Source organism: Monodon monoceros, unplaced genomic scaffold (genome assembly GCF_005190385.1).
Source record: "Monodon monoceros isolate NGI ecotype Baffin Bay Population unplaced genomic scaffold, NGI_Narwhal_1 Super_Scaffold_13, whole genome shotgun sequence".
Classification (NCBI taxonomy): Eukaryota; Metazoa; Chordata; class Mammalia; order Artiodactyla; family Monodontidae; genus Monodon; species Monodon monoceros.
The window spans coordinates 63,811,791-63,836,480 of record NW_021703769.1 but is presented as its reverse complement, the minus strand read 5'-3'; the positions used below and the strand labels follow the sequence as shown (position 1 = coordinate 63,836,480).

The window sequence follows — 24,690 nt, the reverse complement described above, 5'->3', positions numbered from 1 at the left end:
GCCCTGGGCGTCTGCGGAGCGCCAAGCCGGTGGCCCCGGGCCTCCGAATGTGTGACCGGGAAGGTCGTGGACGTGTGTGTATGTGGATGATGTGTGGGGGGACGGTGATGGGATACTGCGTGTGGAGCCACGTGAAGGGTTTACCGTGCGGACCTGTGAGTATGTTTGGAGTGGCCAAGGATGCGGGTGTTGGGCTCAGGGTGCGTAAAGGGACAAGGGCACTTGGCGGGGGGTAATTGGAGTGTACCCAGGCGGGAAGGGGCTGCCTAGTTGATATTGGGGCGTTGGTGATTTTGGAACGCTCGCGGCGGAATCCTCTCTGCGCCCTGGATCGGATGCTGGTATATTGTGGGGAAGTTAATGTTTAGGAACCCATGGTTTAGAAAGCCCCTCCATGTGTGTGTTTCTGAAAGTGGATCAACCTGGGGATGTGTCCGGCGCGTCCGGACTGCTTATGGACGCACTGTGGATGTGCGGGTGGTGTTCGTTAACTGGGGACACTGGAGAGGACTTGTCTCAGCGCCGCAGGCCAGGAGCAAGGAGATTGCGCGGGGCTGCTTTCGGAACACTCAGCCTAGCCTGGGCCGGGGAGGGGCGGGGCTTGGAAGCTCCGGGGGCGGGGCGGGGCGGGGCCTCCCAGGGGCGGGGCGGGGCCGCGGCGGCTGCAGCAGCGCGGGCCGGGCCAGGGGGCGCCTAGCTCGGCAGCGGCTCGTGAGTGCGATGCAGTGAGGTCGGACGGGCGGGCGCGCTGGGCTGGGGACACGGCTGCGCTGCAGAGATGTGACTCGGACCGAGGGCCAGCAGGAGCATCGGCGCTGCGGGGCCGCGGGGGTCGGTGAGTGCGAGCCGCGCCGGTGGGGTGGAGGGCGCTGCGGCGACCCCAGAAACTTTTCCCGCCGTGGACTTGGGAGGGTTGGGGTGGGGTCTGCTTCTTGTGCTTTTCTGAGGCCCCCCCAAGGGGTTATTCTGCTGGGGGAGCTGGGGGATTAGGGTGGGGGGACCACAGTGCGGCGGGAGACGAGCCGCAGAGGGCGGGGCGGGGGGCGGGGAGGGTTGGGACCTTTATGGGGGGAGGGGATGTACCCGGACCAGGTGGAGATCCAAGTCTCTGGGGAGGATCTGGGGGCGACCACAGGCAAAGGGCAGCTGGGACTGTAAGGGAGTCCAGGCGTGTCCGAGTGACTCCTGTGAGCGCAGCCACGGGCACGGCTGCGTGGCAAGCCCGTGGAGCCTGAGCACAGACAGGGCAGACGGAGCCGGGGGCACAGGGGCCGAGTTGGGGGGTGAGCTGCCGCACCTGCCGTAGGGGCAGGGGGCCGAGCTCGCAGCCGGCCGTGGCTGCGCACTGCGGGAAAGGAGGGGACACGACGGGCGAGAAGAGCTGAGCTCTGGGACTGCGGGAAGAAATGAGGGGCGAATGCGTACAATGGCGGGATGTTAGCGTTGCTGTTGCGGCCAAGCTAGAGGTGAGGATCAGCCCTGTGCTGCGTCCTCCCCCCAACGTGGGGGACACGGGCTTCCAGCGCCAAGCACCCCGGGATCCCTACCGCCTGCACCCTCCTCGGCCTGGGGGAGCTGGCCAACCAGCCAGGGAGGGGGCGTACCGAGCTTACCACCGAGGACGGCTCCAGCGCAGCCCGCGGGTTTCCTACCCGGCTCTGTCACTCCCAGGCCTAGCCAACACCCCACCACACGCACACACCCACCCAACATGTCCCCAGTTCGCTAAGGGGCGGCTCCTTGGAGCGCGGACAAAGGCCCCTGGAGTGTGGCGGGCAGCCGCGTCCCCGCCTGGGGCCCCGGGCCACGCGCCACATTGGCTGCCCAACTGCGCCAGCATGGGGTGGGGGGCACCTGAGCAGAGCCCCGGAGGAACTGGGAAATCCTCGCAAAGACAAGAGAAGTGGGGGAGGGACTTGGCACAAAAGCTTTAGAACTTCAGCCCAGGAACCTTGATTCAGAAGTTTCCCCACGGGCGGGGGCTCTCTGGAGGATTTCAGACTTTGAGTTAAAACTGCATGCAAATAGGATGTAAATAGAATGCAAATGGTCGGTTGGGAGCCCTTCACTGGGCCAGTTTTGTACCTAGACTGCGGAGTGAACAGTTTCCTATCTGTTCCCTGCTCTGTCTGAAAAGGGGTCAGCTGAGTTGGGGAGGGAAAAGATGGAAGTGGAAAGGAGTCGCCATTTGGGGCCCAGGCAGCAAGAAAAGCAGTTTTGTTAGAAAGAGAAGCTCAAAATCTTTATTGGTTAATGTGTTATTTCAATAAATATGCCAGCTACGGAAGTGGCAGATAAGCCCCTGCTCTCAGGGCACTGGGGAGGTGGGTGAACACTAAATAAGTAAATAAATAGTAAGTAGCTAGAACTTCTGATTGGGATAAGGGCTGCCAGGAAAAGAAAGCAGAGTGCTGTAAAATAAAGTGACAAGAGTATGTACACATAAGGGAAGACTGTGCTGGGGAGTGACATGTTAGTGGAGCCCCGCTGTGGGGGAGGGGGCACTGACAGACGCAGGGGGAAGACTGAACCAGGCAGAGGGCACCGCAAGTGCAAAGGCTTGGAGGTGGGAATGAGTGCAGAGAAAATGAACAAAGGCCATTGTGGCTGGAGCTCATAGGCAGATGTGGAGAGCGGGGTTGGAAAGGGGATGGCAGGGACCAGCCAGACCACGATCTTTTGGGCCATGGAAAGGAGTTTAGGTTTTATTCTCCTTGACTGGTGAACCCTTGCAGGATTTGGAGTGGAAAGCCACGAGATCTGATTTTTAAACGCTCCCTTGACCTTTACAAGGAGACGAAAAGCGGCTTCCTTTTCATTCTGCCTCTGAGGGTGGCAAGGCGCCGGGAGCCTCCGAAGGGGACCTGTGGGGACTGCTTTGAGCCTGGCTGGCCCTGTAAGCCTACGCCAGGGGTACGTCAGGTTTTAAAACCCACTTCCCACTTTTAGGCAGTTTTTGCGCCCCCTAAGTGGCCCCCACCCAGAGCCCAACGCCCCATAAGCACTTCCATGCAGAGCTTCCTGGGGGTTCTGAGTTAGTCACATTTTCTTCTCAGAATTACAGCCTCAGAGGAACCAATCCACCCTGGAATGGGCAGCCAAGGATGCAATTTGCATTTAAATGACTGCTTTTATTTACAGGGTTGGAGCTGCTTTGCATATTCATGGCTCACGGAGCCTGTGTTCTGGCAACCCTGTTTACTAACCTGTGAGGGTTATTAAATCCAAGGGCCCCCAGATAGGCTGGTGGTCTGGGCGGCCTTGGGAACTGAAGATTATGAGATGGTGTAACTTGCAAAAGACATCAAAGGGTTAGATTGCAGGTCTGGGAAATAGTTTAATGTCAGGAAACCTTGTAACAGTTTCATCCCTCTGGAGCAGGAAATGCACCAGCGGCTATAATGGGAGTGGGCAGGGACAGAGTGTGATGCTGGGGTGTGGGGGGGGGACTGACTCTGCAGCCTTATCCTGGGCTTCTGTCCAACAGAGGGAGTCCAACAAGGGGTGCAGTGGCCTTGAGGTCAGCAGTTGGGAGAAGTGGGTTCTAGTCCCAGCTCGGCCCATCAATTCCAGGAAGCCTCTGGCCAAGTTGCATTACCTCTTTGTATTCCCAACAGGACAATGGGAATCGTAATTGTAATAAGCCAGGAGCCAGTGCTCCCTGTCTGCGGTGCTGAGTACTTTCTAAGTACGTTTCACATCAGCCTTGTGAAAGTGGCACTATCATTATCCTTGTTTTACAGAAGAAGAGACTGAAGGTCAGAGAGGTTAAGTAAGTAATGCCCAATGTCACACAGTTCTGTCTGACTTTCCTCCAACTGAGGTCTTCCACTCTTGAGGAGACTGACGGGAGTGTAAATCCTGTGCCAGGTATTCATCGGGTACTGAACTGTTAGACATGCCCAGGGCTAGGAAAGCCTCTCCAGATCTGTTTAGTTTTTCTTTCCCTTCCATGCTCCAGCGCCTCCCCCCTTCTTTAGAGAAGGTGGGTTTAAGATTCCTCTGCTGGTAGCCCCCGAGGCGAAGCAGGTCAGAATGGTGTGTTCCAGAGCAGTTTTGTATATCTTGTGTCTCCTTTCATATGGGTAGATGGCAACGCGGGGATGCTAGTTCCCAGGAGAATGGCTGGTGTCCCATTTCTGGGTGTCTGGCTCTGACTCCTCAACAGGGACACCCAGTTTCAGGGCATGCAGGCTGGCCTCAGGTCCTCCAGCACCGGTTCCTCTCTGGAAAACCACCTTCACAGCAAGGCTCCCATTTAGAGCACCTGCTGTGGGGATCAGGAGAGTTTGGGAGTTTCCAAGGTAGACCACCCCCAAAGGGTTCTCCCCTTCACACCACCTCAGGGACCTCTTTGCTTGGTGTGTGACTGGGGAGGCTGGAAACCAGTGGTGGACAAACACCTGGGTGAGCCCCTGTTTCAGCCCCATCTCCATGGCAACCACCCCTCCTGGAAAAGCAAAGTCAGAAAAGTTCATAACCTCAGAGCATTCGCCAATCTTTTATTTAACATTTTATATAAGTGCTTACCCCATGCTATCTATTGTCCTAAACTCTAATTATTAATTATTTTAATCCTCACAAGAACCCTGCAAGATGGGTATTATCACCCCCATTTTGCAGATGAAGAAACTGAGACTAGTAAGGTTAAGTCAGCCGCCCATGGTCGCAGGGTTCTCGCAAGTGCCAGGGGCAGAACTTGAAACTGGAAGTTTATGCTGCTTGGCCAGGATTGAGCCTGGGAGAAGCAGCCCTGCTTGTGGCCTTCGGGCAGGCAGCGCTGTCCTCGCGCAAGGAATCTTGCCTGCATTCTTTCCAGCCTCTGCAGGCCCCAGCTTGCGAGGAACATGCTGCTCCACCACCTGCCGGTAGCTTCTGGCCCCTCTGCGGGGAGAGAGAGAGTGTGTGTGTGCGCGGGCCTGCATGTGCGATGCAGTGTTTTTAAGAGCATCTGAATGAGTCACATTTCTGGGAGCCTGGCTGGCAGCAAAGTAATTAGTATGTGAGCCGAGTCTTGCACATTCATCACTTTATTCATTACTCCTTTTGAGGAGCTGCATGCCTACATCCCACGGGTCTGTTGCCATGTATTCATCCCTTCCCAATCAGCCCTGCCTTGCAGCTGACTCCAAACCTCTAATCTTGTTTTGTGCAGTTTGGGGTTCCTGGAGAGTTGCTCCATTCTCAGCAGCGGGGAGGCCCCAGGTGGCTGAGGGGGCAGGATGGGGCTTACCTGACAGTGGGTGAGATGGAGCGTGAGTGAGCACTGCCCCCTGGGCCTGGGGCAGGGATAGTGGGGTGGAAGGTGCCAGGCCATCGTCCAGGCTCCCCCACTGCATATGTTCGTGCTTCTCAAACCTCAGTGCACCGAAGCATCTGAGCACACCTGGAGCCTATCGTAGGGCTGTGGAAACACAGGTGGCCAGGCCCGCTGCTGAGCGCCTGCATTTCTAACAAGTTCCTGGGCGATGCTGCCGCTGTTGCCAGTCTGAAGATCAGACTTTGACTTAAGCCTCTCAGGCCCTCAGTCCCCTCCTCTAAAAAATGACAATGAGAGCATCTTCCTGCCAGGTGACATGAGGGTTGGAGACCACGTTTAATCAGTCGATTGATTCAGCAACTGGGCCGTGAGCCCTGCCCATGTGCCAGGCACTGGGGAATCGGTGCAGAACAAGACAGACAAGAGCCTGGGTGTGTGGGATCAGACCAGAAGAGTAATAAAATAAAATATTTGAAAACTGTGGCACATGCTGTGAAGATAAGGATCGGGAGTATCGGTGTAGAGCATGAAGAGGCAGAGGGAACCTAATTTAGATAGACTGGCCAGCAAAGGTCTCACCGTGTGACATTTCCAGAGCCCTGGTCTGTAGTAAGAGCCCCGTAACAATAGTACAATTGTTTGTCTCCTGGCTCCACCGCTTTCTAGCTATGTGACCTTGGACAAGCCAACTGGCTTCTCTGTTTTATTTCCTGTAAAATGGAGACAGTAACAGAACTTGCCTCGTGGTGTCATTGTCCAGATGATAAGGTATTAATATATGTGAAGCGCACAGAAGAGGGCCTGGTGCATGGTGAGCACCTATGCGAGCTAACAGTCATTGTCGTGGTCACTATGGCAGTAACAGAAAACTCTGCAGGGCAGAACCCCCCAGAAATCCTAGATGAGCTGGACTCAGCGTCGTTCTGTGAGGTGGTGTGTAGCCTCCCTCCTGTTCATCCTGGACATTGTTCTGTAGAACGATGGCTGTCACCTCATGGGCATCTTTAGCAATGAAAATGACCTACTTGGGACAACTGGACCCTATTGAAGCCTCTGGCTGCCTGGATGTTGGGTAGGGAGGGCTTCCTGGAAGAAGAGGACCACATCATGTGGGACGTATAATAGAACTTCCTTGTTAGCAAGTAACATAAACCCATCTCAAACTGGCTTAATCCAAAAAAGGGAAGTTAATTGGCTGCTGGAACTGCAAAGACCAGGGTATCTGGCTTCAGGCATAACTGAATCCAGCCTTTCTGTGTATTAGGACTCTGGTCCATCACGTGGCCGTTTCCTGTGAGTCAGCTTTACTCTCAGACAGGTTCTGTCCCTGTGATGGTAAATAAGTCCTCTCCAGCTCCAGGTGTATATCCTTTTAGCTTATTAACCCCGACAACAAGAGAAAACCTCTTTCCAGTTAATTCTAGCAAAAATCCTAAGACTGATTCTCATGGGTCTGGTTGGGGCCAGGTGCCTGTTCATGAACCAGTCAGTGTGGCCAAAGGGTGGGATAAATGCTCTGATTGGCCAGGCTGGGTCGGGTGCTTGCAGCTGGGGCTCAAGGAGGCTCTCCAAAGGAAATTCAGGAGCTTTCTTCAGAAATGAGAGAAACGGAGGCAGGACAACAAAAACAGCAGCTGTCCCAGAAGGAGAGGGTTCCAACCTTGGGAATGAAAGCAGAAAGCAAGAGTGTATCTATTTCCCATCTCAGAAAGGAGTCGGAGCTAGAGACCTGGACCACAGCCGTAAGAACCTGCACAATTTCAGAAGCGTGGTCACCATCTTGATATTTTCTTCATCCACACTGGTTTCCTGTTGTGGCTGGAAGGACAATCAGGAAGGGGGACGAGCTGGTGGAACCCAGTCCCAATTTGTAGGCAGGCCTGGAGAGAGGAGATTCCCCCAAGAGAATGAGGGGAGGCAGCTAAAGAAGCCCAAGCTCTTGCGAGGAAAGGACCTGAGGCCTGAGGCTGAGAGGCCTGGCTGGTTTCCTGGCTTCACCCTCATCAACTCTGTTCTCCGGTGTATAAACCAGGCTTTCTCAACCTCAGCACTGCTGACACGTGGGGCCGGATCCTCCTTTGTGTTGAGAGCCATCTCAGGCATTGGAGGGTGCTTAGCAACTTCCCTTGACTCTACCCACTGGATGCCAATTGCACCCCGCCCTCCCCAGTTGTGACAACCAAAAATGTCCCTAGACATGCCTCAGTGTCCCTTGGGATCAAAATTGCCCCTGGTTGAGAACCACTGGCCTGCAGGTGGGTGGGAGAGTTGGGGAGAGGGTTGGTGGTCAAGACTCCAGAAGCACATTCCTACCTGTCCTCTCCCAGCCACCCTGGAGGTGAGACTGGCTGATGTGTGGCCTAGAGAGGCCGCCTGGGGTGTGTCTTGTCACTTGCTGAGAAGTCTCCTGATCACACTTGCCATTGATGAGAGGTCTAGGGGAAATCCACTGCACTGTACCGGGGGCCTGATGGCATTTTGTTCCAGCATATCCTGTTCTTAAACTTGGATTCCCAGTGTGCTCTTGTGAGATGCAGCTCTGGCTAGGACAGTATTTTTTTAAAGGTGGTACGTTGGGATATGCCAGTGGGTATGCAACGTGAGTTCCATCAACAAGTATTTCAATGTGTTGAGTTTTCTTTTGAGTCGATTTCAAGGACTTGGTGAGTCAGTTAAGTAAATAACTTACGGTGGGTTTGTAGACAAGGTGTAAATAGCCGAGGTGGCACTCCAGTGACTGAAGTAGCAGAGCCCCGAATAGTGGCAGGACCATGGGCCTGATCGCCAGTGTCTGGGGTGCTTGTTTCAGGAGCATCTCTTGCCAGATGCCTTCCGTTCCCAGTCTGCCTTCTTTCATCTATAGGCAAAGAAGCTGGTCCATATAGTACCAGGCTCCTTCTCATTCTGCAGCATCAATAATTTATCCCAGTTGATGGCCTTGCGGCCCAGGCAGGATCAGAGCTGCTCACCGTATCCCATCAAGGAGCAGAGAGAGAGGTGGTCGATACCGCATTTACTTAAGAAAGCCCCAGGGATGTGCTGAGCTGCCCTGGAGGTGGCTGGTTACAGCCTCACTGTGGGTGGAGCTAAGGCCGTAAGTCTGGCTTAAGACGCCTGGAAACATCACTGCAGAGCTGTGCACGCATGGCTTTCCCAAGGCCAGGCTCCCTCCGAAAGCAAGGAGCTGGTGGCAGTGGGTAGAGGAGGGTCCCGGTGAGAAGTCTCGTTCACTCAGTATTTAGGAAGCATCTAGTGTGCTTTTATGCTAGTACTTGACCAGTGGTGCTCATCCTGGTGATTTTCCCCCCCAGGGGACACTGGCAGTGTCTAAAAACTTGGGAGGTTGTCACAATTGGGGGAGGGGGTGAGCTTCAGTCACCTAGTGGGCAGAGGCCAGTGATGCTGCTACACATCCTGCAATGCACAGGACAACCCCCCAAACAAGGAAGAATGAGGCCCGGGGCTGAGAAACCCTGTTTTATGCTGATGAACGAGACAGACAGTGTCCCTGTCATCCTGTAGCTAGTGGTGAAGAAAGACAGGAAGGGAGGAGAGAAGGAAGGGACAGGAGAAACAAAGTAAACAGGCAAAAAGATGACAGATGCGATTAGAGCTAAGAAATAGATGGGAGATGCTGGGGGTGGGGATGGGGGTGTGACCTTGGCCAAGGTCTGAGTGGATGACATTAGAGCTGAGACCGGTGTGGGGAGGGGCAGTTTTCCATAAAAGCAGGGTGTGGAGGGTAGTTAGGCAGAGGGAGGAGGGGAAGACGAGACAGGGGTTAGTAAGCCCATCTCCTGGCGGCTGTGCGGACTCCGTGAGGCATGGAGGCATCCCCGGCACAGGTGGGTGGGCTGGAGTGAGAGGATGGATTCTCAGCAGATATTTGTGGGAGGGGTGGGATGTGCGAGGGGAGGGGGGGAAAGGGGGGAACCCAGGAAGACCGTTCACACTACATTTGAAACGCTGGGAAGCTTCTAAGAGGGGATGCGTCTAGGAGCTGAGTGGCGTGACCTTGGGCAGGTGTCCCAACCTCCTCAAGACTGTTGTGTCACCGTCACCGGTGTGAGGACTGGATGTGTCGAGTGCCTGGCCGAGGGTGAGTCATCGGTAAATGTCAGCTGTTAGCGCTGAGAGACTGAGACGGGTAGTGCGTGCCCCTCTCCCAGCGAGCGCTCGGCCCATGACCGTCTCTTCAAGTCTCATTTTATTCCCTTATTTTTGAAGAGCTCAGACATGGCCTCAAATTCAAAGAATATGAAAGAGTATCCAGAGAAAGTGAGTCCCCCTCCCATCCTCTCCTCCAGCCACTAGCACTGATGGTTCACGGCTGTTCACTGAGCCCGGGCTAGGGGGTAGATGGGGGCCGAAATCCCCACCCCTCCTCCAGGCTGTCCTGCCTGGAGAAGGGGGCTGGCGGGTTTGAAGTGAGGTGGGTCTTCTTAAAGAAGTCAGGAGAGTGGGAGTCTTACAATGAATTGGTCTTTTCCCCCCAACTTTTCTGGAACGTTCATGGCGTCAGAGAGGAAGATGAGAACCCACCAGGTGCTTGCTTTCCTCCTGCTCTTCGTGATTGCCTCCGGGGCCTCCGAGAACACCAGCACGTCCCGGGGCTGCGGGCTGGACCTTCTCCCTCAGTACGTGTCCCTGTGCGACCTGGACACCATCTGGGGCATCGTGGTGGAGGCCGTGGCGGGGGCGGGCGCCCTGATCACACTGCTTCTGATTCTCATCCTCCTGGTGCGCCTGCCGTTCATCAAGGACAAGGAGAAGAAGGACCCCGTGGGCCTCCACTTCCTCTTCCTCCTGGGGACCCTGGGCCTCTTCGGCCTGACGTTCGCCTTCATCATCCGGGAGGATGAGACCATCTGCTCCGTCCGCCGGTTCCTCTGGGGCGTCCTCTTCGCGCTCTGCTTCTCCTGCCTGCTGAGCCAGGCGTGGCGCGTGCGGAGGCTGGTGCGCCACGGCAAGAGCCCGTCGGGCTGGCAGCTGGTGGGCGTGGCCCTGTGCCTGATGCTCGTGCAGGTCATCATCGCCATCGAGTGGCTGGTGCTGACGGTGCTGCGCGACGAGAAGCCGGCCTGTGCCTACGAGCCGATGGACTTCGCGATGGCCCTCATCTACGACATGGTACTGCTCGTGGCCACCCTGGGGCTGGCCCTCTTCACGCTGTGCGGCAAGTTCAAGAAGTGGAAGCAGAACGGGGTCTGCATCCTGGTCACGGCCTTCCTCTCCGTGCTCGTCTGGGTGGCCTGGATGACCATGTACCTCTTTGGCAACGCGGAGCTGCGGCAGGGAGACGCCTGGGGAGACCCCACCTTGGCCATCACGCTGGTGGCCAGTGGCTGGGTCTTCGTCATCTTCCACGCCATCCCAGAGATCCACTGCACCATCCTGCCCTCCCCGCAGGAGAACACGCCCAACTACTTCGACACGCCGCAGCCGAGGATGGGGGAGACGGCGTTTGAGGAGGACGTGCCGCTGCCGCGGACCTACATGGAGAACAAGGCCTTCTCGATGGATGAACACAGTGCAGGTAAAGTGGGCACCGCCCCGCTGGGTTAGGCTGTTCTTCGCAAAAGTGCTCTCTCCTTTTTCTCCACCGGGGATGGGTGGTCCTGGGGATGGTCCTGGCAGATCAGAGCCTACAGACGTTGACCGCTGTGCTGAAACGGGCCCAGAGCTGCATTCTTATTTAGCATCAACCAATTTAATATAAAAAGCCAGGTTTCTGGCCTTTTTCGCAAATATGGATCTGGCAGTGCTGGGCTGCCATTCCCACCTGGCAGCAGTCGTGTGAAGCTGGCTGCAAAGGCTCTGTCTCTTACCCCTCACCGAGTTGTGGTGGCCCTTTAGGTGGGGATCCACTTTCTCTTCACCACACTCCCTGTCCCGGCCGCTATAACATATCAACATTAAGTCCCTGGCTCCCTGGAAGTGTTTACGATTGCAGCCCATGTGCTGGATGGATGCAGGGGATGATGAGGGGCAATGTTCCAGTCCCCTCCCCTACCTCTGTCTCCAGGAGTGTTATGAATTTGGGCCCTGGAGTCAGACGTCTGGGTTGGGATCCTGCCTCTGCCACTTCCTAGATGTTAAGGCTTTGTGTACCCCATAGACCTGTTGAGAGAGGTAACATACTGAGGGGCTCCCACGGCACCTGGCTTGTTGGATGTGCATCTTGGTTGGGTTCCCCCGAAAGCAGAGCCTGCGATGTTGTAGGTGATTTACTTAGGAGGTGGCCCCTGCCAGGGAGAATGAGACTGGGATGGCAGAAACGCAAGAACAAGAGCATCAAAGAGCTGGTTACCACCGCGGGCAGCTGGGGCTCATCCCTGCCAGGGACACGTGTAGAACGAGCCTCAGAATCGATCCTCGGAGGACAGGAGGCTGCGGCATCTGTCCACCAACTCCTATCTCCCACTGTCATGAGCGTCTCCCAGGGCTCCCGTAAATGGGCTGAACAAGTTCCATTAGCCCGCACGGCAGAAAAGAGATTTGGTGGGCACTTCGAGTGGAGGTGGTATGAGCACCCAGGCTGTCTGCCACCGCTGCGGCGGGATTCCCAAGAGGGAAGAGTCGAGAGGAGGTGGCCCAGGCCCCAGGCGCCCCTGCTGCAGACGCTGGAGAAGTGTCTCTTACAATTGTTGCTTAAAGCAAGTCGGCTAAGCTCCCAGCACTTGAGATTAATTAAAATGGCTTTTTCTCAGTTACCTAAAAATTTATCAGGAGCTACAGTAATAATTAGCGGCAGCAGTAGTAATAATTAATCACCTAGTATAACCATTTATTGAACACTGCCTCCATGCCAGGCACTATTCTAACTTCTTAACCTGCATTATCTCATTAGTTCACCCCTCCACCTGATGAGGTAGGGTCTGTTATTATCCCCATCTTACAGATGAATAAATGGAGGCTGTAAGAGGTTCAGTCTTGCCTGATGACATACAGCTAGGAGGTGGCCCATTCCAGATGGTCGTGGTCCCCTTTTCTCTGATGCTCACCCAGGTGCCTGGGCAGTGCCCACTGTCTGGTCATACTACGAAGTCAGCCTTGTTGGGTTGAGTGCCGAGGCCCAGAGCACAGCCACCCACCCCTGCAGGCAGGGGGGAAGCACGTCAAGCCACCGGGTCCTCCAAGGCCACCCTCAGCCCTCCTCTCCACCAGGATGTGCCCAGCTGCTTCTGAACCCCTGATCCTGGCCAGACCCACAGGAGAGAATGACAGACCTTCCCCCCCCCGCCCGACCCCGCCTGCAACCCCACCATGGGTAGAGTCAAACATCCTGGTGTGGCCTTTATCAGAGCTGCTCCCTTCTTACTGGAAAGCCCCAAGCCTGCAAGCCTCTGTTTGTCAATAGATTTGGCAGGGATGAGCCGCAACTCTGGTGGGGCTGGCTCCGTGGATTGCCAGGAGAAGACGAGGGTCAGGATGGGGGTCATCACTCACTGGGAGGCCAGAGGGCCCCTCAGGGCATGTGATGAGCAGAGGCCAGGCACCTGGCCAGTTCCTGGGGTCCTGGTGGAGCCACCTCTTCCTTGGCTTCTCCTGGAATAGGATCCTCTGTATCTGAGACCCATGGACTCCCCTTGGACCTCAAAGGTAACAGGAACTCTCGAAATGGATGTAAATTTTTATACATTCAATTGGGAATTAGTCTATTGCTTTGTCAGATTCTCAAAGCCATTCGTAATCCCCAGAAAGTTAAGAACCAGTGTTGTTGAACCTGATAATCTAGTTTACTTGCAGTGAAAGGGGGGTGCTAGAACTACACAAGTAGTAGGGGCTTCAAAAGTAAGGATGGCTAACCTCTACTGGGTGCTTACCATGGACCAGGTACCATTCTGAGCATTTTAGCGGCTAATCTCATTTAATCCCTACAATAACCCAGTGAGGTCCATTTTGCAGACAGAAAACTAAGGCACGGAGAGGTCGAACAACTTGCCCAAGAGGCAGAGCCAGGGTTTGAACCCAGGCGGCCTGACTCCAGAGCCCACACACTGACCACTCTGCCACAGAATTTCTCTTCTCTTCTTAAAGCACTTTAGTGTCCCTCATCTCACAGATGTGTCAGGACACTCTGAGAAGACAGGGATTATAGGTCCCATTTTACAGAGCAGGAAACTGAGTCCAGGAGTGTCAGGCAACTTGTTCAGGCTCACAGCAGAGCTCACAGCAGAGCAGGGAGAGAGAAGGTTGGTTTTCTGAATCCTGTGCATCCTTTCTTGTGAAAATGCATCCAGTACGTCATATCCACGTAAGATCCAGAGATCTAAGGGATTTGGGACCCACGTCAGTACCAGGAGTACCAGTGCTGGCACAGGGCATGATGGGGTCTCCAGAGGTGCCCCACAGGCCCATCTGTTTCAAATGCTATGTTCCAAAGCCAAGGAGGTTGTCCCTCATTCCCCTCTTTCTTTTCCAAAACAAAAATAGCTTTATTATTCCTTTCTGATGACAAAAGATCAACAATAATCAGGTAGGAGTTCAGCAAGTGAAAATAATAAAAAGTGCTCAGAATCCCATTGCCCAAAGGCCACTACTGCTGACTGTTTGCTCTCATCAGCGCGCGCACACACACACACACACACACACACACCCACACACACACCCACACACCCACACCCACACACACACACACACACACACACACACACACACACACACCAATCCCGTAGAGCAGTTCTTAACCTGTCTGCACGTTAGAATCTCTTGGGTGCCTGCCCCTCATTCTGATTGAGTAAGTCGGTTTGGGCTTAGGTATTTTAAGCTCTCCAAGTGCTTCTAAGATGTAACCAGGTTGAAACCACTGGTCTAAGTGGTCTTCTGCTATGTGCTTGCTTAAATCAACCGTATATCACGGAGGGAGGCCTTTCCAGGTCAGCGACAGCAGAGCTACAGTATTCTTTTCACGAGGCAGAGATTACTAGGAGGTACCATAATTTATTTTTCTGATCTTAGCTGGTGAATATTCTGCTTGTTTCTGGCTTTCCGTATAAGTAATGCTGCAATGAACGTTATCCATCCATGTTTGTGCCCTTGATCAATTAACTCTTACACATGTGTCAAGAGTCTGCACCTTTCAATCTTGGTATATACTGCCAGATGCCACCCCACAGAAAGGTGGACTAATTTAGTCTCCCCTGAATAATTATATGAGAGCCCCACTTCCCCAGCTCTTCACCAACCTTGGATGTTGTCAGACTTAACAGCCCAATCCTCCCAAACGTGTGTCTGCCAAAATTCACATGGGCACGAGGCAAAGCCAATTCCCTTGGAAGACTCACAGGGAGAGACTAAATTGTCATCCTGGCTAGGATTGTCTTTGTTCTAGAAACACTACTTTGCTGGCTGGGGAATGCCTGGGCGCCCTCCCTTGCCGTGGTGAGAACACCTGCTCTCATCTTTGGTCTGACCTCAGCCAGCTTGTATTTTAGGGAACCAGGCCCCACAAGGGGCCTTACGGGAGCTACAATTGGCCCTGTTTCTCCTGTATTTTATCTAGCCAGCCTTTCAGGCTCTGTACTCTTGAGAGTCCATCCCTGAAGTCGAGATGGGAAGGGCATTCCCCAGGCTGGACTGTGGCTCAGCCACTGCTCCCTTATTTCCTAACCCCCCAGTGAGACCTCAGATATGTAGGACCTCGCCAGCCTGCTGTTTCTTAATGAGTATCAACAAGGCATGAGGGGGGCTTCCCTGGTGGCACAGTGGTTAAGAATCTGCCTGCCAACGGGTTCGAGCCCTGGTCCGGGAAGATCCCACATGCCGCGGAGCAACTAAGCCCGTGCGCCACAACTACTGAGCCTGCGCTCTAGAGCCTGCGAGCCACAACTACTGAAGCCCACGCGCCTAGAGCCCGTGCTCCACAAGAGAAGCCACTGCAATGAGAAACCTGCGCACCGCAACTAGAGGAAGACCACGTGCAGCAACAAAGACCCAACTCAGCCAAAAAAAAAAAATTAATTAATTAATTAGAAAACAAGGCATGAGGTATGTGATAGAAGATGAAAATACCCTGAAGGATATAGCACTTCAGATCACATGTTGGAAAGCATTAACAAGGTACACTAAATGTTCACCTTTCAAAGGAGCAAGAAAGAAAAGGGTTCTTTCTTCTGTTAGGGGATTTGGGCTCTCTGATCTCATTAGGCCAAGGGCTATTTAAACTCTGCCCCTTCGCTTCCCAGTGGAAGGTCCTGTGTCAGTCAGCTTTGGGGGCAGGGCGAATCTCACCTCACTTGCAGAGTCTAAACAGGAGAAGACTGGCATTTAGCCTATGATCTTAAATTCCTGTTGGGACCTCCTTATGGATGAGCCCTACTTGCCTTTCAGAGCTGACCCAGGTCAGAGTGGAGTGTTAGTTGGAAAACTCTCCTCTGAAGCAATTTAAGCAAAACAACACAAAACAACAATGAACTAAGGTACTGGGGGTCAGGCTTCAGAAATGGATAGATCCAGGAAGCTCAAGTGATGACAAGATTTGGTCTCTCTCCAGCTCTTGGCTCTGTTAGAATCCTGGCAGCACACGGCTCTAGGCTTACACAGAGTCCCAGCAGAAAAGAGGAACATTTCCCAGGATGCTTGAGGAACAATCCCAGAATTAGCTCTGACTGGACCTGATTGGCCAGGCCCCAATCATATGCCCACCTCAAGGCCAGAGAAGGAGACAGTTGTAGCCAGTACTCAGGACCTAGAATGTGGGAGGGATGTTTACCAGAGGAGAACAGCAGATAACCACTACACAGAGGGATCCTTGGGCCAAGGCATCCCACAGATGGCCTGTAGAGTCTAGCCTTTGTTCTTTGAAGAGAATGGTTTAGAGCCAGATCCCCCCACCATAGCCGGCAGGGTCTCTGCATTATGAGGAAAGCTGTGCTGTTTGGTTTTCCCTCTCTTTCAAGGAGGTCTCGGCTAGGATTTGGGACTAGTGAGGGTCCATGGACTCTGTCCCCTGGTCCGCTTCTCTACTTCCCAGGAAGGTCATCTTGTCAGCCTGTGCATGGGAGCTGTTGAAGGCTTGGAGATGCTAAAGCAAAGAGTCTGTTTTGGAACATGCATTCCCCACCCTGCCTTGGTTCAGTCTGGGCTGAGCTGCCCCTAATGCAGGGGTCCCCAACCCCCAGGCCGCAGACTGGTAGTGGTCCTTAGCGGTCCATGGCCTATTAGGAACAGCAGCAGGCGAGCGAGCGAAGCTTCATCTGCCGCTCCCCATCGCTCCCCATCACTCCCCATCTCTCCCCGTCGCTCCCCATCTCTCACCATCGCTCCCCATCTCTCACCATCGCTCCCCAACGCTCGAATTACCATCTGAACCATCCCCCCACCTCCAGCCCTGCTCCGGCCCGTACCCTGCCCCGCGTCTGTGGAAAAATTGTCTTCCATGAAACCGGTCCCTAGTGCCAAAAGGTTGGGGACCGCTGCCCTAATGTCACTTAAATTCAGATTGCTTCTAAGTAACTAAATGTGGTGGTTAAAAACAAAGTATTTGGGGCCAGAATAGTGTGATGGTCAAGAACACAGATTCTCTCTGCTTGGGTTCAAATGCTGGTTCTTACCAGCTGTGTGACCTTAGGCAAGTTACCTAATCCCTCTGTGCCCCGTGTAAAATGGCATCTCACAATTGAGAAAGACTTTTGATTTTTTTATAGTGCTTCTTGTTTCTGTTATTTTTTTTTTTCTATTTTTAGGTTGTTTTTTTTTAAATTTTTTTAAATTTATTTATTTATGGCTGTGTTGGGTCTTAGTTTCTGTGCGAGGGCTTTCTCTAGCTGCGGCAAGCGGGGGCCACTCTTCATCGCAGTGCACAGGCCTCTCCCGTTGCAGAGAACAGGCTCCAGACATGCAGGCTCAGTAGTTATGGCTCACGGGCCCAGTTGCTCCACGACATGTGGGATCCTCCCAGACCAGGGCTCGAACCTGTGTCCCCTGCATGGGCAGGCAGATTCTCAACCACTGTGCCACCAGGGAAGCCCTCTGTTATTTCTTAATGGACTATTTTTTAGAGCAGTTTTAGGTACAGAAAATTTGAACAGGAAGTACAGGGAATTCCTGCCTGCCCCCTCCCCTGGTTTTCCCTGTTATTAACAACTTTCATTAGTGTTACATTTGTCGCAGTGGATGAATCAATATTGATACATTATTATTAACTAAAGTCCATAATTAACATTTTAGAGGTCACTCTTTGTACAGTTCTATGGGTTTGGACAAATGCATGATGTCATGTCTCCACCATTATAGTATCACCCAGAATAGTTCCAATGCCCTAAAAATTCCCTGTGCTCCCCCCAAACCTTTGGCAATCACTAATCTTTTCACTGTCTCTATAGTTTAGCCTTTTCCAGAATATTATAGTTGGAATCATACAGTGAGTTTTTACAGCCTGGCTGCTTTCACTTAGTAATATACATTTCACGGTTCCACCACGTCTTTTTGGATCATCTGATTTTTCTACACCAAAAAAAAGGAAATTTAGATGTCTAAAAGTACACTGCAAATAAGAAACACCATTTACTCTCCTTTCAGAGGTAGAAAGTGATGACATATTTTGCTATCTTTGCTTCAGATCTCCCTTTTTTTCCTGTCTACAAATGACCCCACTCATGTGTCTGGGGCCCCTCTGTCCTCTTCCCCGTCACTTTTCCCTGGAGACATCCGACCTCTACCATGCACTTGTGGTCCAGGGTCTCAGGGTTGCCCACCTCTGTGTGTATCCAGAAACCGTGTTGCACAGTGTGGTGTTGAACTTGTCAGGGATGGCACTCAGTAGTGAGGAGGTCTTTTGTCAGAAAACAACTTCTGAGGGATACAGGCGCTCCCGCATCACCCATGGCCCGCGGGGGCAGGGGAGGGCCGGGCGAGGCTCCACCCGGGGTCCCCTCCCTGAGAGCCGCCTGCGCCCTGGATTCTGCAAACTCCCCAACCCCACTGAGACGGGTCAGGCTCCAAGAGAGCCAGAGAACAAAGCGCCTTTGTGACTTTTGTTTTGAATCTGGCTTGTGACAAAGGGGAGGGGTGGGGGGTGTGTGCCTGGAGCGTGATGTTGATGCAGGGGAAGAAAACAAAATTCAAAATTGTGTCTTCTTTTTTTTTTTTTGGTGTTGCCTTTCCCTCCCTCCCTCCCTCAGCTCTCCGAACAGGATTTCGCAATGGCAGCTTGGGAAACAGACCCAGCGCTCCGTTCAGAAGTAACGTGTATCAGCCAACTGAGATGGCCGTTGTGCTCAACGGGGGGACTGTAAGTATCAGGAGGTGATGTTTGGCAGGAAGCCTAGGAGTGGTCAGTGTTGGGGGGCAGCTTTGATGGGGACACACCGCTCTGCAGAGGCTGCTTACAGGGCTGCAAAGACAGTGGCTCACGTCGACACCCCTTGCGGCTAGGATGCATGCAGTGCTTCCATTTTTCTCCTTTCCTCTCGACCCCCTTTCTCCATGCACGGAACATCCACCTGTACCTAGCTGACCGTTTGTAGATTCGTTTGAAAGAGTCCCTGTTTCTTGGGGCTCTCGCACCCAGTGAATTAATTCTCTGGTTTTCATTATGCAGAAGGTGCCCCCGTCCATGCTGTCCTTCAGAAGTGACTTTTAGGAAAAGCCCAGAGTCACGAAACCCTGGCAGATTTTGCTAGCATCCAACCTAGTTGAGCTCTCTGTCCCCTGTTCCCTGCCTGCACACCGTGCCCCAGCTGGGTACTGGGTTCCAACTTCTTAGAACATTTCTGAAGAAACTGAAGTGATTATCATTTCTCTCCCGCGAACACAAAAACAGGTTTACTATCTGATGCCAAACAGACCTTCAGCAGAATTGTCACCATTTACATTTTGCCTCCGTAGACTTACATCATTTTCTTTCTCTGGCAATCTAAAAGCTCACTCTCATTCCCAGATTTAATTTCCAAACATAGCTACATGCTTCTTTCAGAAACAACACATGAGCCAGTTTACACGTGTAAATTGGATTTCCATTCTTTATATCATGTGCCAATTCCATAACTCCACCTGAACTTCTTTGTTTTTAATGTGAGTCAGGGATGGTCTTTGATCTCTAGAGGGAACTTTGGTTTTCCTGGCCTTCAGATGGTATGTGATGCATCCGTTTGCATTGGCGTGGAATGGGCTCAAAGCAAGCAGGCTCACGGATTGCGTTTGTGAAGACCCCCAGCCATCCATTGGCCTGTTTCTTGTTGGGCACCAAGAAAAGCCTAAGTTTCAAGCGTTTGGCCTGTGTGTTTTAATAAATTTAGTTAGAAAATAGCCCCATCAGTCATTCCTTATCATTCTGATAAACCTTCTGATCAGTCATTCTTCAGCCCCCCTGGTCTGGTCAAGGCCAGTGTGCATAAAAACACCCTGGATTTAGAAAGTGAGGTGGGGTTCTGGGTAAAGAAACATATTTGTTCAGGTTCATGATTACAGAAAAGGGCAGATGGCCTTCCCCAAAATGGAGCATCGTACATAACACATAGTGGTTGCTGCTTTTCCTGGGAATTATTCAGCCCAGAAAAGACAAGGTAACTTATCTATGGTACGTTGTTAACAAACTGGTTTCTGACGTTGACGTTGCAAAGCACGGAGTTCTTAGTGTGTTATTCCTGTTTCCAGATCCCAACTGCTCCGCCAAGTTACGCTGGAAGACACCTCTGGTGAAAGACTTTAAGTTCCAGAGAATAAGAATCTCTCTTACCGATTTTATTCCCTGGCTGTGTCTTTCTTGAGGGAGAAATCAGTAACAGTAGCTGAACAAGGCCGCCTCGCAGCCAGGAGATTTGGAAATCCTAGACAAGGGGATTTTGTGTAAATGTGAACACTGCTGAACTGAAAAGCTAACACCGACTGCCCTCCCCTCCCCTGCCACACACACACACACACACACACACACACCTAATACCAAACCAACCTCAAACCCTGCAAACTAAAGCAAAGCTAATTGCAATAGGATTAGGCTCACTCGAACATGTGGCTGAGAAGACTGTTTCATCCTCTGGGTGTAGAACAGAACCAAGTTCACAGCCAGTGGGCCGAGCTGATGTTGGTTGAACATGGAGATCCCACACCATCGCCCCTCCCCAGCAAGTGCTGGACCTCAGGCAGCCTCTTGGAGATGACCATTTCACTGAGGAGGATGAATTGTGGCTTTCCCACAGGCCTGCCTCTTGGTTTTCACATTTCAGGGGGGTCAGGAGCAGTTAAGGAGATTGTGAGTGTGATTCCGAGGCGAGGCCCAACCGAATCATGGGGAGAGCTTTAAAAGCAGTGGTGGAGGGAGCCTGCCACATGCCAAAGAAGAAAAGGCTGTCTGGGAGTTGAAGGGACCATCACGCTTAGAAAGCAGCAGCCAGCCACTGTTCCTTCTCTGGGCCTCTTGCTCTGCCGTTGATGGCAGGAAGCAAGCATGCCTCTTTCTGCGGGGCAGTTTCTGGCTGGGCCAGCCGTCTCTCCCCTGATCACCTCTCCCTCTTCCCTCCTCATGAGTGTTCCTCCAGCCCTTCCCCAGTTCTATCCCCACGTCCATTTCAAAAGCTCAGATGGGGCCACCAGCGCAGAGTGCACTAGCTTAGCCAGAGGCCAATGCCACAGCAGACTTCCCACGATGCTGTCACCTGGCAGGGGTGCCCCAGGGTGGAGAGGTAACGCCTGCTGCCTAGCAAGCAGTGAGTTCTTGGGTCTTCTATGCAGATGTAGTGAAAGGTCCAGGGTGGGGTGAAGCACGTGAGGGTTTCTTGCTGCTTTGGGAGGGTATGGGGGACATTTTTGTCTTGGTTTTCTGCAAGTTCCATGAAAATGGTTCTCTTCAAAGCCCATTGTTTCTGTCATGATTTCCGTCTGTCCTCAGCAAGTCATTCCTTTATTTGGCATTTCCAACATCTCGGCCATTAGAAGCCCCATGTTCTCTGCACTGTTTGGCCAGTATAATCGCTAGCAATGATTCAAAGCAAAGAGTTTTAACCTGACGGCATGGAATGTAAAAATGAGGGCGGGTCCTTTTGCATATACTCTAATCACTGTATTGCTTTTTTCTATAAAACCAACCCATAAGCCTTTAACCTTTAAAGAAAATGAAAAAGGTTAGTGTTTGGGGGGAAACTGACCTCTTCATAAGCCGTTATGTCTGAGCTGAGTATGTTTTAATAAACCTTCTGATTTTTCTCGAGGCCCTAGTCTGCTGTGTCCCATCCTCTCCCCCCCCCCCCCCGCCCGCATCCTTGTAGAGCACCGGGGTAGCGAGGCCAATCTGGCCACCCCTGTGTAGCCCTCCTTCAGATTAGCGCATTTCCGTGGGTTGCCAGCATGGGGAAGAGGGAGCATGGCGCCAGAATGCCACCCCTACCTGACCTTCGGGAAGCGCCCGCCCGCCCCACCCCCGGAGCACGTGCTTGCTTCTAGGGAGAGAATCCCATCCCAGCCCTCTGTGCCAGGAGGGTCACTGGGTGGACTGGAACTTGGAGTATGGGGGCGGGGGGTGGACGGAGAGAAGCTAGGACCCGGGGTGGAGGCAGATGCATGCAGACCCAGAATTCTGAAAGTCACAGAAATCTCTGAACACCTCGGTCCCATCTGGTGAAAAACGGCCGCGTTACATGTTCTCGTGCCGGGAAACGGTCGCTCACTCGCACTCCCTGGAGTCCTTCAGAGCTCTTTGATCCCATCAGTGACTCAGGCTGCAAGAGCTCCCCTTGCAGAGGGGAGAGCAAACACGGTCACATCTTCTCTAAGTTCTTGGCGGTCCAGGTGTGTCAGGTGGCGCAGCATAGATGGCTACAAGCGGAAAGGAATGTTTCACCACCATAGAAATGGAACCGGCTTTGAGCCACAGGAAACCTCACTTAATGAGACCTTTTTCTTTCCTTTTCTTTTTAAATCTCTGATAGTTTTTGCACTTCTGGGTTTTATTTTGGCTTTGAGGTCAAGAGTGGGCTGAATGCTCTCCCAGTGAGGGTGGAGACAGGGAGTGGGGGAGAGGGCAGAGAACTGTTCTTACAATGGCTTCACCTGAAGGGTGCGAAGAGACATCTTTGCCAAGAGACTGTGGTAGCCAGCTGCCCCCATGGAGTGAAGTTTAAATACAAAATTAAATGGCACCTCTGTTTAAGGTCTGTTTATGTAAACAAGACATTGGGGGAAGATGACCTGGAAGGAGAGCCTGTGTGGTCAAAACACCTAATTGTAAGCACAAATCTTTCCAGGTCCAGTTATCAAACTCACCTTGGGACTATAAGAGCCACTCTTTCCCCTCTAATAGAAAACGGTCATTCTGTGCTGGATTCCTCCCCTGGAGATGGAGTGGAGGGAGGGAGGCAATCGGCCCCAAGAATTGACAAACTGGGAAGTTCTGTGTGTCTCAAGGGTTGCAGATTTGGTTGTTGAAAGCTGGGGAGTCACTGTTTTAGCACAGATTCTGTCAGGGCCCACAGAACGTGGGCAAAGTGGGAGGGGTCTTCCTGGTTGGGCAAGGCTGAGTTGAACCCCGAACCGAAAGGGAGCATTGTGGCTTTTATAATCCAATGATGCAATGATTATACCAGCTTACAAGGAGTTCTCAGCAGGTGCTTTTTATTCATTGATAAAGAGCTAAGGCTCATTTTTGATAGATAATATATATTTATTAAATGTATTAATGTGTGTTTTATAATGTACCTTTATCCTCCCCTGGCTGACTGTTGCATACTTTAAAAAAATCGTTAAAGAAATTTCAGGACAATCAATGTGTACCATAAACGACTGTATATAAATATTACAAATTTAAAAGATTGTAAAGCATGGGCAAATAGGTTTTATTTTCAAAATGCTGTTCTTAACACAAAAAAATAAAGGCTTTACTATTTACTTAAGACGTGTGGTAGCTTGTCAAAACAACCCAATACAACTACTTGGCTTTCAGATCTGCCTGGAGGCTAAGTCCGTGGCATTTTGAATGGGAGAATCCTGGTTAGCAGCAAACTGCAGGACAGTTGAGGGTAATAAGTCCGTTTACCCATAAAATGAGGCATTTCTAGAATGCTTTGGGGCCTAGACAACAAAAATTCTTTATCTTTATTGTTGTCTGGGTTTAAGTGTCTTATCTTGATGCAGTCAAAGTTAAGGGTCAGTCTCCTTGGGAAATGATCACAGGCAATAATGACTTTTTTATGAAAAGAGTACTCACCGGATAAACTTAAAACCCACTGCAGAGGTTTGGGACTTTATTTTAAATATGGATCTTTGCAAAGGTGGCCAAAACTGGGAAACTGGTAACTAGAGAAAACTTCAACATCTCTTGGAATCAGAGTTCATTGTACATTTTAGCAGTGGTTGGTATAGAAGAATACTCCTGAAGCACTGAGGAAATATACGGATGAAAGAATAAAATTGGGGGATAATGCAGAAAGTTAAAACTAGTACTTTCTTATGATAAACTATTTCCAGTAAAACATGTTTGCAACGAAAGATTCTTATCCGAATGCACCAAATCTAGCTGTTCAAGAAAGCACAATAGAGGAAGCATAACTTGAACATTTTCCTCAAGTGGAGTAACTGGAGCAAAGAGGGGAAAGATATCGACAGCTGTTAAGGTTGCGGAGTCTTAGCTGCAGCCTCTTCTTCATCCTCCATTTTGCATTTTACTGCAAAGAAATGAAAGAGAAAGTCAGGGTCAATTTACAAGCCTAGACAGACTTGGCTTCTGGAAACTGCAGACTTCTGGAAACAGAAGTCAGTTGCTTCGAAACCCACTGAGCGACTGCGATGGTTCTGGTCCCGTGGATCTACCGGGGAAGAACACAGGGCCTTTGTCCTCCACCGGCAGCACCTGAAGTTTCAAAGCCACTTCATGTAACGTTCACGGCCATTCTGAGTTCAGTTCAGAAGAAGGTCAAAAGTATGCTTTGCAGGTCGGGGGCACTGAAGGAAGGAAGTTTTACTAAAGATGATGACAGATTCGAGGCTCTTGACTCAACCAAATCTGTCACCACTCACCCTGTTCCCCCCACACCCAAAATTAAAAACTCAGGACAGCACTGGGGTCAGTTCGAGGCCAGAAGAGAATCCTTTCTAGTCTTTTACGGTCCGGACAAGAATGTAATCCGGGTGATTTCCTGAGTCGGCCAAAGAGGAAAGTTAGCTGAACGCAGAGCACTGCACTATTTGTAAGGGTAATTGTCCCAATAGATAAAAGCCCCTTCCGCCAAATATATGGAAACCCAGTCCCCTGGTGGGTGGGAGATCCATTTGGAAAGACCCTCTCTTTTTAATAAATCTTCGCTTCTAGTGTCCAAGTTAATGCCTGAAGGGTTATTCAGAGCAAGGCTGCAGGCTCTGGTCATGCTTGAAGAGCAGTGTTCGCGTAGAAGGGGTGTTGGGGGTTGGTACTGTGTAGAGCAGAGGTTTCGGTCGAGCCTGAACTCCCAGTGGCTGAGGGCACACGCTGGCCATGGACCGCTTCACATGCAGCACAGTGG

At 51.9% G+C, this 24,690-nt stretch overlaps 2 protein-coding genes across 3 annotated transcripts in view; one reads left to right on the top strand and one right to left on the bottom strand.

The window, feature by feature from the left end:
- The first annotated feature begins 708 nt into the window (after positions 1 to 708).
- GPRC5B (G protein-coupled receptor class C group 5 member B) lies at positions 709 to 21,404 on the top strand. The gene is made up of 4 exons (XM_029221844.1): positions 709 to 835; positions 9,783 to 10,796; positions 18,385 to 18,494; positions 19,859 to 21,404. The coding sequence occupies exons 2-4, from the start codon at positions 9,791 to 9,793 to the stop codon at positions 19,901 to 19,903; spliced, it is 1,161 nt and encodes a 386-aa protein (XP_029077677.1). The 5' UTR covers positions 709 to 835; positions 9,783 to 9,790; the 3' UTR covers positions 19,904 to 21,404.
- IQCK (IQ motif containing K) overlaps positions 21,370 to 24,690 on the bottom strand; it is a 127,139-nt gene continuing 123,818 nt past the window's right edge. For both annotated transcript variants that reach the window (XM_029221845.1, XM_029221846.1), the window contains one exon: positions 21,370 to 23,856. In XM_029221845.1, coding sequence (XP_029077678.1) covers positions 23,801 to 23,856 — 56 coding nt within the window. In that variant the 3' untranslated portion in view covers positions 21,370 to 23,800. The remainder of the gene's footprint in view (positions 23,857 to 24,690) is intronic.